This window comes from Mesoplodon densirostris, chromosome 18 (assembly GCF_025265405.1).
Source record: "Mesoplodon densirostris isolate mMesDen1 chromosome 18, mMesDen1 primary haplotype, whole genome shotgun sequence".
NCBI lineage: Eukaryota > Metazoa > Chordata > Mammalia > Artiodactyla > Ziphiidae > Mesoplodon > Mesoplodon densirostris.
This window is the reverse complement of record NC_082678.1, coordinates 19,780,434-19,793,627: the sequence shown is the minus strand read 5'-3', so window position 1 is coordinate 19,793,627 and position 13,194 is coordinate 19,780,434. Positions and strand designations below refer to the sequence as shown.

Below are 13,194 nucleotides of genomic sequence, written 5' to 3'. Positions count from 1 at the left end.
CTGGTCCAGTGGCTCTCAACGTGGAGTGATTTTGCCCCCCAGGGACGCGTGGCAATGCCTGGAGATGCGTTTGTCTGTCACAGTTGTGAGGGTCCAGCATCTGGTGGGTAGAGGCCAGGGAGAGCTGAACATCCTACAGTGTTCAGAACACCCCTCCCCCCAAAAAACAGAACGATCCCAAAAGCCAGCAGTGCCGAGTTGGAGAAACCCTGTTCCAGTCCGACCAGCCATGCCTTGTGGCTTTTAGCACAGCAGCTGGGAGAATATTGAACCTGCATCCCTCGGGAGCACCTGAGATTCTCCTGGACTCCTTGGGGGCTAGAGAAGGGGAGAAACCTGCGTTCCTTTAGTCCTCTTGGGTCCCCCCAAAAAGCACCAGCCTCCGTGCCCGCACCCTGCCTCCTTCGCTCCCTCATCAACCTTTTCCCACGTCACCAGATTCAAAACAACTTCCAAGATGGTTTAAAGGACAGCCCTGCCGCCAGACAAAGGCGTGGGCCTCCTGGGGGCCTCTTGGAAATTATATGAGATGGTAGGTATGAGAGCACCCCGTCAGGTATGAAATACCATACAAATATTACCTCTAATTTATGTAAGTGCTTTCAGCCGGGGGTTTTAGGATGCAAGGCAGAAAGGGGCCAGAATCTTCACTTTCCATTTCCAGTCACTGCCTCAGCGCCCTCGTGTGGCCACTGATGGAAACTACACCCAGGGCCGGGCGGGAGTTTTCAGACGCGGGGCGGGGCAGGCAGGATGGCTCTGACTCTGGCTTTTCTTGTTGTCCCATTTGGGCTTCACAGCAACACCCGAGGGAGGAGAGAGAGAGGTAGTATGACCTCCCCCGGAAAACCCCTGGAGCCAGCCATGGGTTTTTGCAGGATGACGCCTGCCGTGGACAAGCCCAGCCCTGCAGAGCAGCATAAAGTGGGAAAGGCCATTCGGGGAGCTGCTCCTCTCCCGCTGCCTCCCAGCTCTTATAGAAACCTTGAGCTCCCCCACTGGCACCCCCAAGAGGCCCGTTGTACCCCCAGGCACAGCCCTTGCTGCTCGGGACTTGGCTTGGATGAAACACCAAACCCCAGCCTGGTTATTCCCAGCCCGGGGCCTGGCACAGAGTAAGCGTTCAGACCATGAACGTAGGAAGGGACCATCCTACTACGTTCCTTCCCCCACCCCTCCCCATGAAGTCGGTGCTAGTTTTTTTGGCCACTCCTGGTCCTACTTCCAAGATGCCCCAAAAGCTGAAGAAGAATCTAAATTCAGGGTTGGCCAGGTACCTGCTGGGGGGGCCAGAGGCCGTGTGCCTTAGCTTCTAGGGGCCCAGTCGGGCAGCCCTGGGCCCGGCAGGGTGATGGAGGGACAGGAGAGAGGATGGATGCTTCCCACAGCTCTAGACGTGCCCTCCGTCCATCTCCAGCTCTCTGACCACACAGACGCCAGCCTGGTTGAGACCCTCCTCCCTGGTCCTTGGACAGTGACAGTAGCCCTCACCATTCCTATGGCCACCAGTCTTGGACATTTCCACCCATCCTCCACGCTTCACGGCTGACCTGTAACGGCAGACTGGTCCATGCTATGTCCTGCTCTCAAGTCTGGGGGTCTTCATCTCCTATGGGGTCCACCCTGGGCTCCTTGTAGAGTTTGCCGTCTTGCATGTGTATCAGCATCATTAGGGAAGCTTCTGTCGAATGCGGCATCCTGGGCTCCACCCAGAGACGCAGGCTGTCTCACTCAGGGCCAGGGCTTTGGCCCTTGTTTCCACAAAGGAGGGAAGCCTTCCCTCCAGGCTCCTTGCTTCACCTTTCAGTGGCTGCAGTTTGTTTTGCTATTTGTCACCCTGGGGGAGCCAGAGAAAGCCACTGGTACCTGAAAAAATATGTCTCTGTGTTTTGTTACTAGACATCTATGTTCTCTTCTTATGCAGTTCAAGAGGCAAACATCTGTCTCTGGGGTCACTGCCAAAAGGAAGGTGCAGCCCGCCTCCCTGTCCCTGTCCTGTAGGTCCCAGTGGGGAGAAGCACCAGGTATTCACTCAACAAATATTTTTGTGGACCTATTATGTGCCAGGCACTGCTTTGTCTGAATTAATCACTCCATCCCTCCCTCCCTCCCTCCCTCCCTCTCTTCATCCCTTCGTTCATTCATCCAACCATCCCTCCATCAATCTATCCACCCTTCATATGGTGAGTGATCTCGGATGCTGCAGCCATCTCGAGGATCCTGCATGTCAGCACTGAGCACCTCTGTATATGTAGGAGCAGTGCATTTTGAGAGTTATCAACAGAATGCAGAACCTCGTCCTTGCCTTTATAAAAAAGTCGGTGCAAATGTATGGGAAGTTTAACATTGCCGCACAGCCTATGGAAAGGCAGTTGGGAGTAACTGCTGCATGAGTGACGGGTGACAGGAGGCAGAGGTGCAGGGTCCTGCCCAGAGGAGAGGGCGGAGCTGAGCTCTGAGGATGAGCAGGATTTAGGGTCAGGGGGGAGGGCACAGACCGATGCCTGGGGTCAGGAAGTGCCCTTAAGGCACCGGTTGGCTGGGCTGAAAAGGTCGTTGCTTTTGGCGGTGCAGTGGGGGAGAAAAGACCAGAAAGGCATCAGCCTGAGATGGAGGGGGGCTGTCAGGTCAGGAGGGGGGATTTGAGAGTGTCTTTCTCAGGTCAGAACTGAGGCTTCCTGACCTTCAGATAATCTCACATTAAGGCCCTACCAATTAACTTTTCTCTTTGTTAACACCCAGAAGCATCTGTAGTCACAGAAACATAGTTTGGCTTCTTTTAAAAGGCTGTCTAGCACAATTAGAGGATTTCCTGATCTCCCAGGGGCAAGGACTGTGGGTTTATCCTTCCCTGTATCTCCAGCATCTCTAGGAAAATGCTCAACCTGGGCTTGTCTAATGGGAGGGAAGCGGGGAGGGGAGTGGGTTCAAAGCGAAGTTCATGGTAAAGGACTCTTTTCAAGTGAGCTGCTCTGTAATAATGCACACAGGGCAATTACATTCTGTTGTGCAGTTATTAAATTGGGGAGGAAACAAATATAATAAAATGTAGACATTTGTAAGGAGGTTAAAAATAGAGTGGAGGATGAAAATAAAATCGATAACCTCAGGTTTCCCGGAGCCTGCCTGAAAAGACGTTCTGGAAGAGCTGAGGGTAAATTTGTGCTGAGAAAATAATACCAGGGATGGGATGAAGGCTGCGAGGAACCAAAGGGGCAAAGGGAACGCTGCCTTCCCAGAGCTGCCAGCCCGTTTCACGTGCGCAGCCTAGTAAGGAGGTGGTCAAGAGTCTGGGAGCGTGGGTTCGAGTCCTGACTTCACCTCTCCCAGCAACTGACACGCCTTCATTCTCTGCGGGTAAGACTAGGGTAAACGACCGGAGCCACCCGTCACAAGCACGCCCGAGGATCACAGAGGCCCTATGGGTAAAGTGCTTAGTACAGGAGATGCCCAGTGTGAGTGTTCCATAAACGTTAGCTATTCCAAGTTTTAACTTGCTTTTATGGTACCAGTTCTTAAAGGAATTGGAAGCAGCCAGTGGAAAAGCTCCGTTAGATAAAAAGAGGCGAGCAAGAGGGCCCTGCCCTTGACAGATTAGATGTCCGTGGAAAAGGAGACCAGAAGGAAAGGGAGGAACCCCTAGAAAGAGGTTATAAAATGTACGTAGGAGGGTCCCTCCATTTAAAAGAAAAAAAAAAAAATCTCTGCGTAGATGCCCAATACACAGGTCTAATGAAAGTAGTAGATAATAAGTCCTAACACACGTCTTCAAACCGGATCTGAAATAAAACCTAGCAAAGCCAAGGTGGGGTTTGGACCGGAGGATAGAGAAGATAGGGAGTGGTGGAGGCAGGTGGCCCACTGCTTTCGGGGAGCCGCGCTGTTAATCTACGGAGAGACGCACCGATGGGAAAGGCGAACGCCTCTGCTATTCTTGACCCGTTGCAGACACCGTACCCAGCTTCCGCTGGGGGCGGGTTTAACTGCCCGGAAACGGGAGTCTCTTTCTCTTCCGTTCTCCTCGCTTCTGGCTGCTCACGGTGAGTGTTTCTCGGGCCCTACGTGGGGCGTGGGGGGTAATCCGTGGTAATCTACGGCCGGGTGACGTCTGGGGACCCCGGGCCTGGATCAGAGGTGCGGGGGGAGGAGAATGGAGTGCGATGGGGCCGGCATTTCGGGGGTGCGGGGAGGGGAAGCGGGGTAGCCGCTGGCCCCCGCATCCCATGGACGCTGATGCTCGTTTTCCCGCAGGTCCTGCCCCGCGCTCTCCGCGCCTCGTCGCTATGGTGAGTACGACCCCTGCCTGGGGCCTTTCCGGGGTTGGCGGGCGAGGGGCGAGGGCAGGGGTGCCCGTGCGAGGGTCTCCCGAGCCCAAGAGGGGCTGGTAGGCCCGACCATCCCAGAAAAGCGTGTCTCTACAGTTGCTTATTTTTGCTTTGTGTTGCAGCCTCGCAAAATTGAGGAAATCAAGGACTTTCTGCTCACAGCCAGACGAAAGGACGCCAAATGTAAGTGAGCGTCTAGACGAGCGAGTGGAAAGGGTCGCGTTGGCGCGGAGCCGCCCCTGCACGGGCGCTGGGCCGGGCGGCTGCTTAAGCCTGTGCGTGCTGTCGGGGAGCAGTGGTTTTAGCAGGTCTCGCGTAAGAAAAGCTGGTTGGCCAGTGTGTTCTGTTCTTCAGCTAACTGTGAAGGTTTAAGAAACGTTCTAAGGTGTTTTGTTCGTGTGTGTCTTCTTGTGTATGGTAGGTGCTCAGAACGGAATCCTTACTGGGTGAAAATCTGGAAATGCGCGTTTCATAAACTCCGACTTAGTGCTGCATGTTAGGCTCTGGGCTGAGGACAGGCCCTGCTCCCAAGGAACTAAGTTCCCTTCTACGTGTGTTAGTGTCCTAGCCTGTAAACGAAGGGGAAAGTAATTGATGCATCAAAAACATAAAACAGCGAGTTTTTGATGGACGTGTGCTCAGTGAGTGTTTTTTGAATAAACTTAAAATTTTTTCTTTATAGTTTTAATTGTAAAATAAACATAAAATGTTTTGGTGTGCAGTTTATTGGCTTTGAGTGTGTTCACATTATAGTGCGACCATCCTTTTCCAGAAATTTTTATCTTGCAAAACTGAAACTGTGACCTATTAAACAAAAGGTCTCCATTCTCCCCCTCCAAGCCCCGGCCACCGCCATTCTACTTTGTCTCTATCGGTTTGACTCTTCTAGGTGTCTCATGTAAGTGAAATCATCTGGTGTTTGTCCTTTCATGACTGGCTTACTTCATCTAGTATGATATCTTTAGAATTCACCCATGTTGGAGAGTTTGTCAGGATTTCCTCCTTAAGACTAAATAACCCATTGTGTGTACGTGCCACATTTTGTTCATCCATCCGTCCGTGGACATTTGGGGGGTTTCTGCCTTTGGCTCTTGTGAATAATGTTGCTGTGAACGTTGTACAAATATCTCTTGTTGCTGCTTTCTGTACTTTTGAGTATATTCCTGTAAGTAGAATTGCTGCATCATATGATGTTGAATAAACATTTTTAAGAGATGCATCTGCCTTATCTTGTGAGGTTTCAGTTTATAGATGTACAGCAGCTACTAGGGACGACGCAATATACTTAGATTTGGGAGGAATGTTAAGATAGCAAAGTAGGTTGGTTTGAGTAAATATCCATGTGCCTGATTTATTAAAACATGAGCCAAGGCAGCCAGTGCCTTCGACAGGGCCACAGAGCTTCTGCTTCCTGTGACATGTCCTACCCCTTTAGCAGTTATTGGCAGAGATGGAGCTATGGGTTGTGAGTCCAAGTTAACTGTGCTGTAGAAGTCTGAACGAGGAACTTACAGGTGCCTGACATGAGTAACCTGGGAAGCGGATGTCTTCCAGCCGTCAGAATAGGTGCCGGCCTCATAAAAATGCATTGACGCTTGTACATCACGAGACTGTTTGCCAAATTTCAAACCTTGCGCTGTTGAATTTTGAGCACACTTGGGGCTTTTTATTGTCTGAGCTGTGTTCCTGAGATAGAATTTTAAAGCAATAAAGAGCCCAGAGAATGTGTTCTGCTCAAATTTGAGGAAAAGCTTCAGTACATGCTCATTATGTCAGGGGGCGGTCCTGAAGGAAGAGCCTTATTAGCATCGCCCCCGATGGCATCTCATATGCAGAGTTATTTCTAGAAGGGTGATGGAAAGTTCTTGATCTCAGCAGATAATCCATCTCCTTACTTTATGAACTACTTTCATCCCTTAAAAAAATAATAATAATAAGATGGACACAGGATGTTCTAGGATGTGTTCAGTGTACCAGATACTACCTGTGTTTTAAATATAAACATTAAGCTCCAGGTTCTTGAGTATTAATGTAAGGGAAATGAAGATTTCTGACATTATTTTTAAATACTGAGCTCAGAGGAGGGCGGGGGTGTCTTGTTTTCTGTTTCAACAGAGGGACAGTGGAGGGAGGCAAGCACAGCTGTCACATGGACCACTTCCTGCAGAACTGTAGAGCAGGTGGACTGTGCGCCCTCTCTTTTCTGTGATACAATTTAATTGTTAATTCTGGTCTCTGATAGCGGTCAAGATCAAGAAAAATAAGGATAATGTGAAGTTTAAAGTTCGATGTAGCAGGTACCTTTACACCTTGGTCATCACAGACAAAGAGAAGGCAGAGAAGCTGAAGCAGTCCCTGCCCCCAGGTGAGTAAGGCAGAAACCCCCGGGGAGGGGGAACAACCTGGAATGTGGAGGGTCCCTGTGTCACCATCTTGTTTCTTGACTTGTCCCCAGAATGAGGAAAGTCCATTCTGTGGTTTGTCTCAGTATCTGCTCTTGCTGTGGGTGTAGTGCAAGGAATATGGGTGGTTCTCAGAGGTTAGATCCCATACCAGACATCGTTTCCGTGGCCACAGGAAAGTTTGTTTCACCCCCTTCAGTGCTTTCCTAATGCAGCCTCATAACAGCTGATGCTTACTCTGTGTCACTCATTTCACCCTCACCACAGCCCTACAAGGTAGGTAGGTGCTGGTATATTGATGACCCCCATTTTTATAGGTTGAGAGACTTATTAAATACAACAGGCCATGAGCATAGGTTAGTTAAGCATAGGGGCCTGTCCTGGTGGTGGAAGGCTCAAAAGGGCAACTGGGAGGAAACTGCCCCAGGAGCCCAGAGGGGTTTCTAAAGGCTGCTTCTTCACAGTGAGAAGTCAGCCAGCGCCACTTGCCTTTGTAAGACGAACTGGAACATCTTTAGAAAGGCTGAGAGAGGGAACGTTTTTATTATCAAACACTAACTGTTAATGTTTTAAGCAAAACCGTCCTGGTGGGCTTAATTTCTGAGCTTTGCGAGCCCTCTTTAGCTTAAGTACAAAATCCAGACAAGCAGTAGTAACTCAAATAAAATGAGTAATCTTCTGAATGGCTTACTTTTGGTGTCTTTTCCTCTAGGTTTGGCGGTGAAGGAGCTGAAATGAATCACGCACACTGATTTGAACTGTATTAAAATTTTTTAAATTCTCACAATGGCCTTTGTCTTTGAGGATGGGGGGTGTGGGTGTTACTTGGAATGGCTTCTGGTGGGAATAGGATGGGGGCCCTGGTTGCTACCTTGGTGCATCCCTAATCTTGGGCTGTGATCCCAGTGGACAAATAAAGCCATCTTTTTTTTTTTTTAAGCCTAAGTTTGAAAATAAGTAGATGGAAATAGGCAGTTAAAAGAGCCAAATATTGGTGGAAGTGAAGCCAGTCTGCACTCATGGGATGTAAAAGTCATTTAGGTAAAGGTAAAGTGAGCTCCCTGGTCGTGAAAATGATAGTTAAAAGGAGGAGTTGATTAGCCTTCTTGGAAATGGCAGTAAATAAAGCCGTCTCTTCCTCAGGAGGTGGTGGCGCTTTTGTGTCTGCCATGTTGAAATATTTCTTGATGCGGAGGTGGATGTGTGATTCCCTCCCCTCCCTCGACTAAGACACTTGTGTTCTCAGGCACAGGAGTGAAAATTCACTCTTGTGTGTTTCCTAAGTGCTACTCAAGGTTAAGTGGAGCTCGGGAGTGGTACTTGGTGCCGTGAGATGAATGCAGATGAGAGGACAGTTTAGATGAGGGGCTGTGAGAAGGAGCCTGTGAGCTAAGCATGGAGATGAGTGGATGTTAGCCCAGCGAAAGGAGCCCCTGAAACCCAAAGACCAGTCTGAAATCCAGTTGACTATTAAAGGGAGGAGCCAGAGATCTGACCCCGGACCTTGAGGCAGTGCAGTGGTGGGTGTGAGGATAGGACACGCTGCTCAGACAGGTGCGTGAAGGCCCGAATCCCAACTCCCAGCCAGGCCTGGCTCCTTGGGAATTCAGTCCTGCTTCTACTACTTGCTGACTTGAATGATCTTGAGAAACTACCTTAGCTTCCCCCGCGCCAGTTACCAATCCTGGGGAGGACTCCAAACAGGAAACAGTCAAACACAGGGCAATACTTAGAAGGCAAAATGGCTTTCAGCAGTGGGCCTTGGTCCCCTGTGGCCAGCGAGTGGCTGCACAGTGGCAGGGCAGTTCGCTTACATGCACCCCTCCTGCCTCATAGAAGGACCCCCATCCCTTCCCCACAGAGAGCAGTATGGAGGGCCAAGTGTTTTAGGAGGCGCACATTTTTAAGCAGGGAAAGTAATTCATTGAGCTTGAAATAAGGAAACTTCCCACACAGGTCCTGTGGGCTCATTACCCTTTGGCCAGGAAGTATTCCCCAGCCCGAGGACCAGTCTCAGGCAGCTGAGTGAGGGTCGCCAGGGTGCTTTTTCCAGCACTCAGTTCCCAGCAGGTTATGGCAAGTAACCATTGCAGTGGTTTCAGAGCCCAGTGAGCTACGATCGAGGTTAGGGTCTTTCTTGGCACGGATGTGCGGGTGCACCACGAGGTGGCACCAAACTACGGCAGATGAGCGCCGGCAGCCCGGGAAGGTCTGGCCGTGGTTTACACTGAGATCTACGCCCAAGTAGCCAAGTGCCTGAGATGGTTTGTAGGCTTTTTTCTGTAAGAATTCGAGGCATGTGAGGTCCTTTTTCGGTCTAGTCCTGAGGAGTTCGGGTTTTGTTTCCTCCGGCACAAGGGTCTTTGGGCGCTCAGTGGTTGTTGACAGACCCAGATGGGGCACCTTCAGCGGCTTCCAGTCTTGCCCGCCCTTTCATTGGTCCAGCTTCCCAGGAAGAGGGCGGGTTTACCATTTGGGCTCCCTTTGTCCCAGCACATTTTGCAGAGACCAACCCCAGTTCCTAGGATACAAATCCCGCAGGCATTTGTCTAGAGAAGGCATCCTTTCATGCTGTGGTTCTCAGCCCCGGCCTGTGCCTGCCAGTCGTTTAGGGCACTTTTTAAAAGTTCGCTGAGGCCAGGTCTGATTCCAGAGATTCTGCGTAAGTTGGTTTGATGCATTGGAATGTGTTCAAGCTCTCTGGTGCCCACGGCCGACACTGCCTCTCTGAGGTCAGCCGGTCAGCTTGGGTGAAATGGTTCCCGCCACGCCAGATGAATGGGGAGCTGCGTAGGCAAGAGGGCTGTTCGACCCCCTTAACGAGGCCCTGGGAGGTCTCACGTTTCTCTTCCGCTTCTCTGCTTCTCTGGCGTCCCGTCTAGGTCAGCAGGCCTCCGGGGAAGCAGCTAGAAAGGTCACTGTCTAGCTGGATGCAGACCGGCCCAGCAGGTTTGTGTGTTCCAGGCTGTACCCCGAGGCTGCGGTGATGGCCCTGAGGGTGGGCTTGTGCAGTCAGCGTCTCGACCCGTTCTGTCTCTGGGCCCAGCCCCGGCTCCAGCAAAGTCGATGCTCAGGGTGCACTCCATGCCCTCGCCCTCCCTTCTCCCCCGAGGCTCTTGCAGTTTGCAGTAGTGACTAATCTTCCCAGAGGAATGCCAGATCCTCCTCACTTCCGGGTCAGTGTGGCGGGGCTCAGCAGCTGCAGCCAGAGCTGTTGACAAAGGGCGGGAGGGGGGGGCACGTGTATGTGGTACCAGGCAGTGCCTATCCCAGAGGTCCGGGGCTGCACGGGGGCTGCATGGGGGCTGCGTGATCATGCAGGTTATCAGTGCCCCTGAGGGCACTACGAAGCCGCTTCAGGTCCGTCTTCCTCAGCTACCAGCACGGCCGGTCCGAGACCAAGACCCTGACCAGGGTCTCTGGGGCCATGTGTGGTCTGGCCCGGGCCCACCTTGACAACTTCTTTCTCTTTTTAAAAATACCTTTATTTTGGGACATTCCCTGGCAGTCCAGTGGTTAGGACTCAGAGCTTTCACTTCCAGGGGCCGGGTTCGATCCCTAGTTGGAGAACTAAAAAAGTATATATATATAAATTTTATATATATATATATTTCTTTTTAAGTAAGGCTGAGGTATAATTTACAGTGAAATTCACCCTTCTTGGTATGCAGTTTTCTGTACTTTGACAAATGTATACAGTTGTGTAACCAACCCTGCAATCCAGAGAGAATATTCCCACCACCCCAAAGTTCCCTCTTGCACCCCAGCCCCTGGCAGCCTGCCACTGGTCTGTTTCTGTCGGTGCAGTGTGCCAGGCTCTCCTTCTTGTCGCTCCCCTCACTGCGGGCTTTGCATTTACTGATTCCACTCCGTCCCCTGCGGACCGTGGTCCCTGACCTCACAGTGTACTGTCCCCCTGCTCCGAATCCACTCTCCCCCAGGACGCTGGGGGTTAACTCCTCATCCTTCAGCTCTCACCTCACGTGTCATTTTTCAGGAAATGTCCCCCACCCACCCACCAAGACTGTCCCGATTCACACACCGATACCGGGCTCTTGAAAGCACTTTGGCGGGGGGTGGGGGCTGGGCAGGGCTGGGGTTGTAGTTAATCACTGAGTGGGATAAAGGCTTTCTCCCCTCACCTATTAAACTTCCCATGCAGGCAGGAACGTGTGTTTTTCTCATCGCTGTATTCCCTAGAACAGAGAAAGTGCTCAATCAAAATTTGTTGAATTAATGAGAGGAAACCCCAATGACAGGAACGGTGCTCTCCAGCTTCTGTGCCTCAGCTTTGGGCCTGCGCAGATGGACGGCCGCAGTCAGGCTCAGGGAACCTTGACCCAGACCGCGACCTCCCGGAGGAGAGAGGTCTCGACCACAGAACAGGACTCCATCTCCCAGCCCTGGATCTCTGATAGGGGAAGGGGCGTGTGTGGTCTCTCCCCCTCTAGCAGCTACGCGTGTTTGGTGGAGTTTCACCCGCATCCACCCCGTTCCCCAAGCCAGAAACCTAGAAGCCTCTCCCGGGTCTCTGTTCTCACCGGTGTCTCTACCCACCTCGCTACCACCTCTCAGACTGTATGCAACTCAAGCCTGATCCCTTCAGGACCCCTTAACTGCCCCACACCCACCTCACCAACCTCAGGCGGCCCTTTACCCTGCCCTGGACCTTGTCCCAAGCCTTCCCCCTCCTTCCCGCCCCGCGCGTCCCGCAGTCACGACACGCGGTTTGGGTCGCAGGACCGCACGTCCTTCCGCGTGGCTCTGTCAGATCCGGGGCTGCCCCCACCGCATCCCCCGCATCCTGACCCTGCTCTGCTTTTCTCCAGAACATCGCTAACCTAGCACGCTGTCCGTCTTCACGTGGATACTGCTACCGCCTGCCGCTAAACTGCGATCCCCTCCCAGCCAGAGCTTCCATCCGCTTTTGTTCACGGACAGAACAGTGCCTGGCACGTAGTAGGCGCTCAGTAAACTTGTGTTTTCGACGGTTCTGGCGTCTCCCTGGGATGTCCGGTCCTTCCCGGTGCCCCCGGTGCTCCCTCCCCTCCCCTCAGGACAATTCCAGGGTCTCTCCCCAGGGGGCTCTCCCGCGTCCCGGCCCGTCCCGCCGGCTGGTAAGAATCGGCTGCTTCTCTTAATCCCCGCCCGGGGCTTTCCAGGCGGCACCCGTTAATTGGGCAGACGGGCTGGGCGCCCCCGGGGCAGGACCATGTCTTTGAACCCACGTGGCTTACAGAGTGAATGCTCAATCACAGTTGAGAGTGAATACGGAACTAGTGACCCAGGACTGGGTCCCTTCCTTCCCCAATCTGTCAGTTCTCTACCCTCTAAGAGCGCTAGGAACGGCCGGCCTCGCCTCTCACGGCATGACTGCCCGCGGCACTCAGACCCTCTGCAATGCTTGCTTTGATGATAAGTGACCAGAAGCCCGGGGACCTAGACAGTGCTGTTCAGACACAGATTCAGAAGCCTTCTGGGGGCTGTTTCCACTTCTTCTTCCACCTCTTTCGCCCGTGGGGCCAGGACAGATTCCAGGCCAAAAACACGCTTCAGGCTCTTCGGTGTGACCCCTTGCAGCCGGAGGGGGAGCACGGGGCAGGGAGGGCGCGCGCGCTCGGGGGGCGGGGCCTAGTCCAGGGCGAGGCGGGGTCGGAGTGGGCCCGGGGCGGGGCCTTGGGCGGGGCGGGCGGGCGCGCGTCCCGGGCCCGGCGGTGGGCTGCGGGCGGCGGCCTCAGCGGGCGGGCGCACTCCGGCAGAGCCATGCTGGCGGCGCGCGTGGAGTATATCGCGCCCTGGTGGGTGGTGTGGCTGCACAGCGTCCCTCACGTCGGCTTGCGCCTGCAGCCGGTGGACAGCACCTTCAGGCCCCGCGATGAGAGTTACCAGGAGGTGAGTCCGCGCCGCCCCCCGACCCGGCGCCCCAAGTCTCCGCGCCACCCCTTCCGCCCTCCCAGCCCGCCGCTCTCCACAGGCGTCCAGACCCCGCCCCCCACTCTCCCCGCAGCCTCTTCGCCCCTTCTCCCCTTTCCCCGCGAGTCCTTGGCCCACGGCCCTCCGGTCTGGGAACTTCATGGGCTGGGACAACTGGAAAGATGGGAGTTAAGCCGGCCGAGGGACACGGAGGGGGAAGGGCACAGAGGCTGCCTGCGGGGGGGCGGGGAGGCTGAGCGCCGAGGGGGAGGGCAGCGCCGCGCGGCGTAGGGGCATTTGTGCCCGTACCCGGTGATTCCGCCGCGCCAGCTGCGGAGATGCTGAGGAGGGCCCCGCCGTTTTCCTCCTTCTGCGGTTACAAGACGCGCTCTCTCTGGGAGAAGTTTGGGCAGAAACTGACCGGAGTCTCCCAGTTCATCTCCGCAGCAGCCCTCCTCCTCAGCCCCTGCTTGCAGCGTGGAAGCCGCTGCTAGCACCTCTACTTGGGCCCCTCCTGGAAGGCGACAGAGCTGGGGGAGAGGGGTGTGGACCCT

The 13,194-nt window shown here is 53.6% G+C and overlaps 2 protein-coding genes across 7 annotated transcripts in view; both read left to right on the top strand.

Annotated features, from left to right (window-relative positions):
* The first annotated feature begins 3,958 nt into the window (after positions 1-3,958).
* On the top strand, positions 3,959-7,514 carry RPL38 (ribosomal protein L38). Of its 2 annotated transcripts, none has more exons than XM_060081335.1 (5): positions 3,959-4,040; positions 4,252-4,286; positions 4,448-4,508; positions 6,568-6,690; positions 7,440-7,514. In XM_060081335.1, exons 2-5 carry the CDS (start codon positions 4,284-4,286, stop codon positions 7,463-7,465), a joined length of 213 nt encoding a protein of 70 aa, XP_059937318.1. In that variant the 5' UTR covers positions 3,959-4,040; positions 4,252-4,283; the 3' UTR covers positions 7,466-7,514. The 2 variants fall into 2 exon arrangements, with proteins under 2 accessions (XP_059937318.1, XP_059937319.1); XM_060081336.1 differs by lacking the exon at positions 3,959-4,040 and adding an exon at positions 4,049-4,134.
* Positions 7,515-12,436: 4,922 nt separating this feature from the next.
* The window catches only part of TTYH2 (tweety family member 2), a 39,835-nt gene continuing 39,077 nt past the window's right edge, over positions 12,437-13,194 (top strand). For 4 of the 5 annotated variants that reach the window (XM_060081953.1, XM_060081949.1, XM_060081952.1 and 1 more), the window contains exon 1: positions 12,437-12,619. In XM_060081953.1, coding sequence (XP_059937936.1) covers positions 12,491-12,619 — 129 coding nt within the window. In that variant the 5' untranslated portion in view covers positions 12,437-12,490. The remainder of the gene's footprint in view (positions 12,620-13,194) is intronic. The other variant, XM_060081954.1, reaches the window with a different exon arrangement.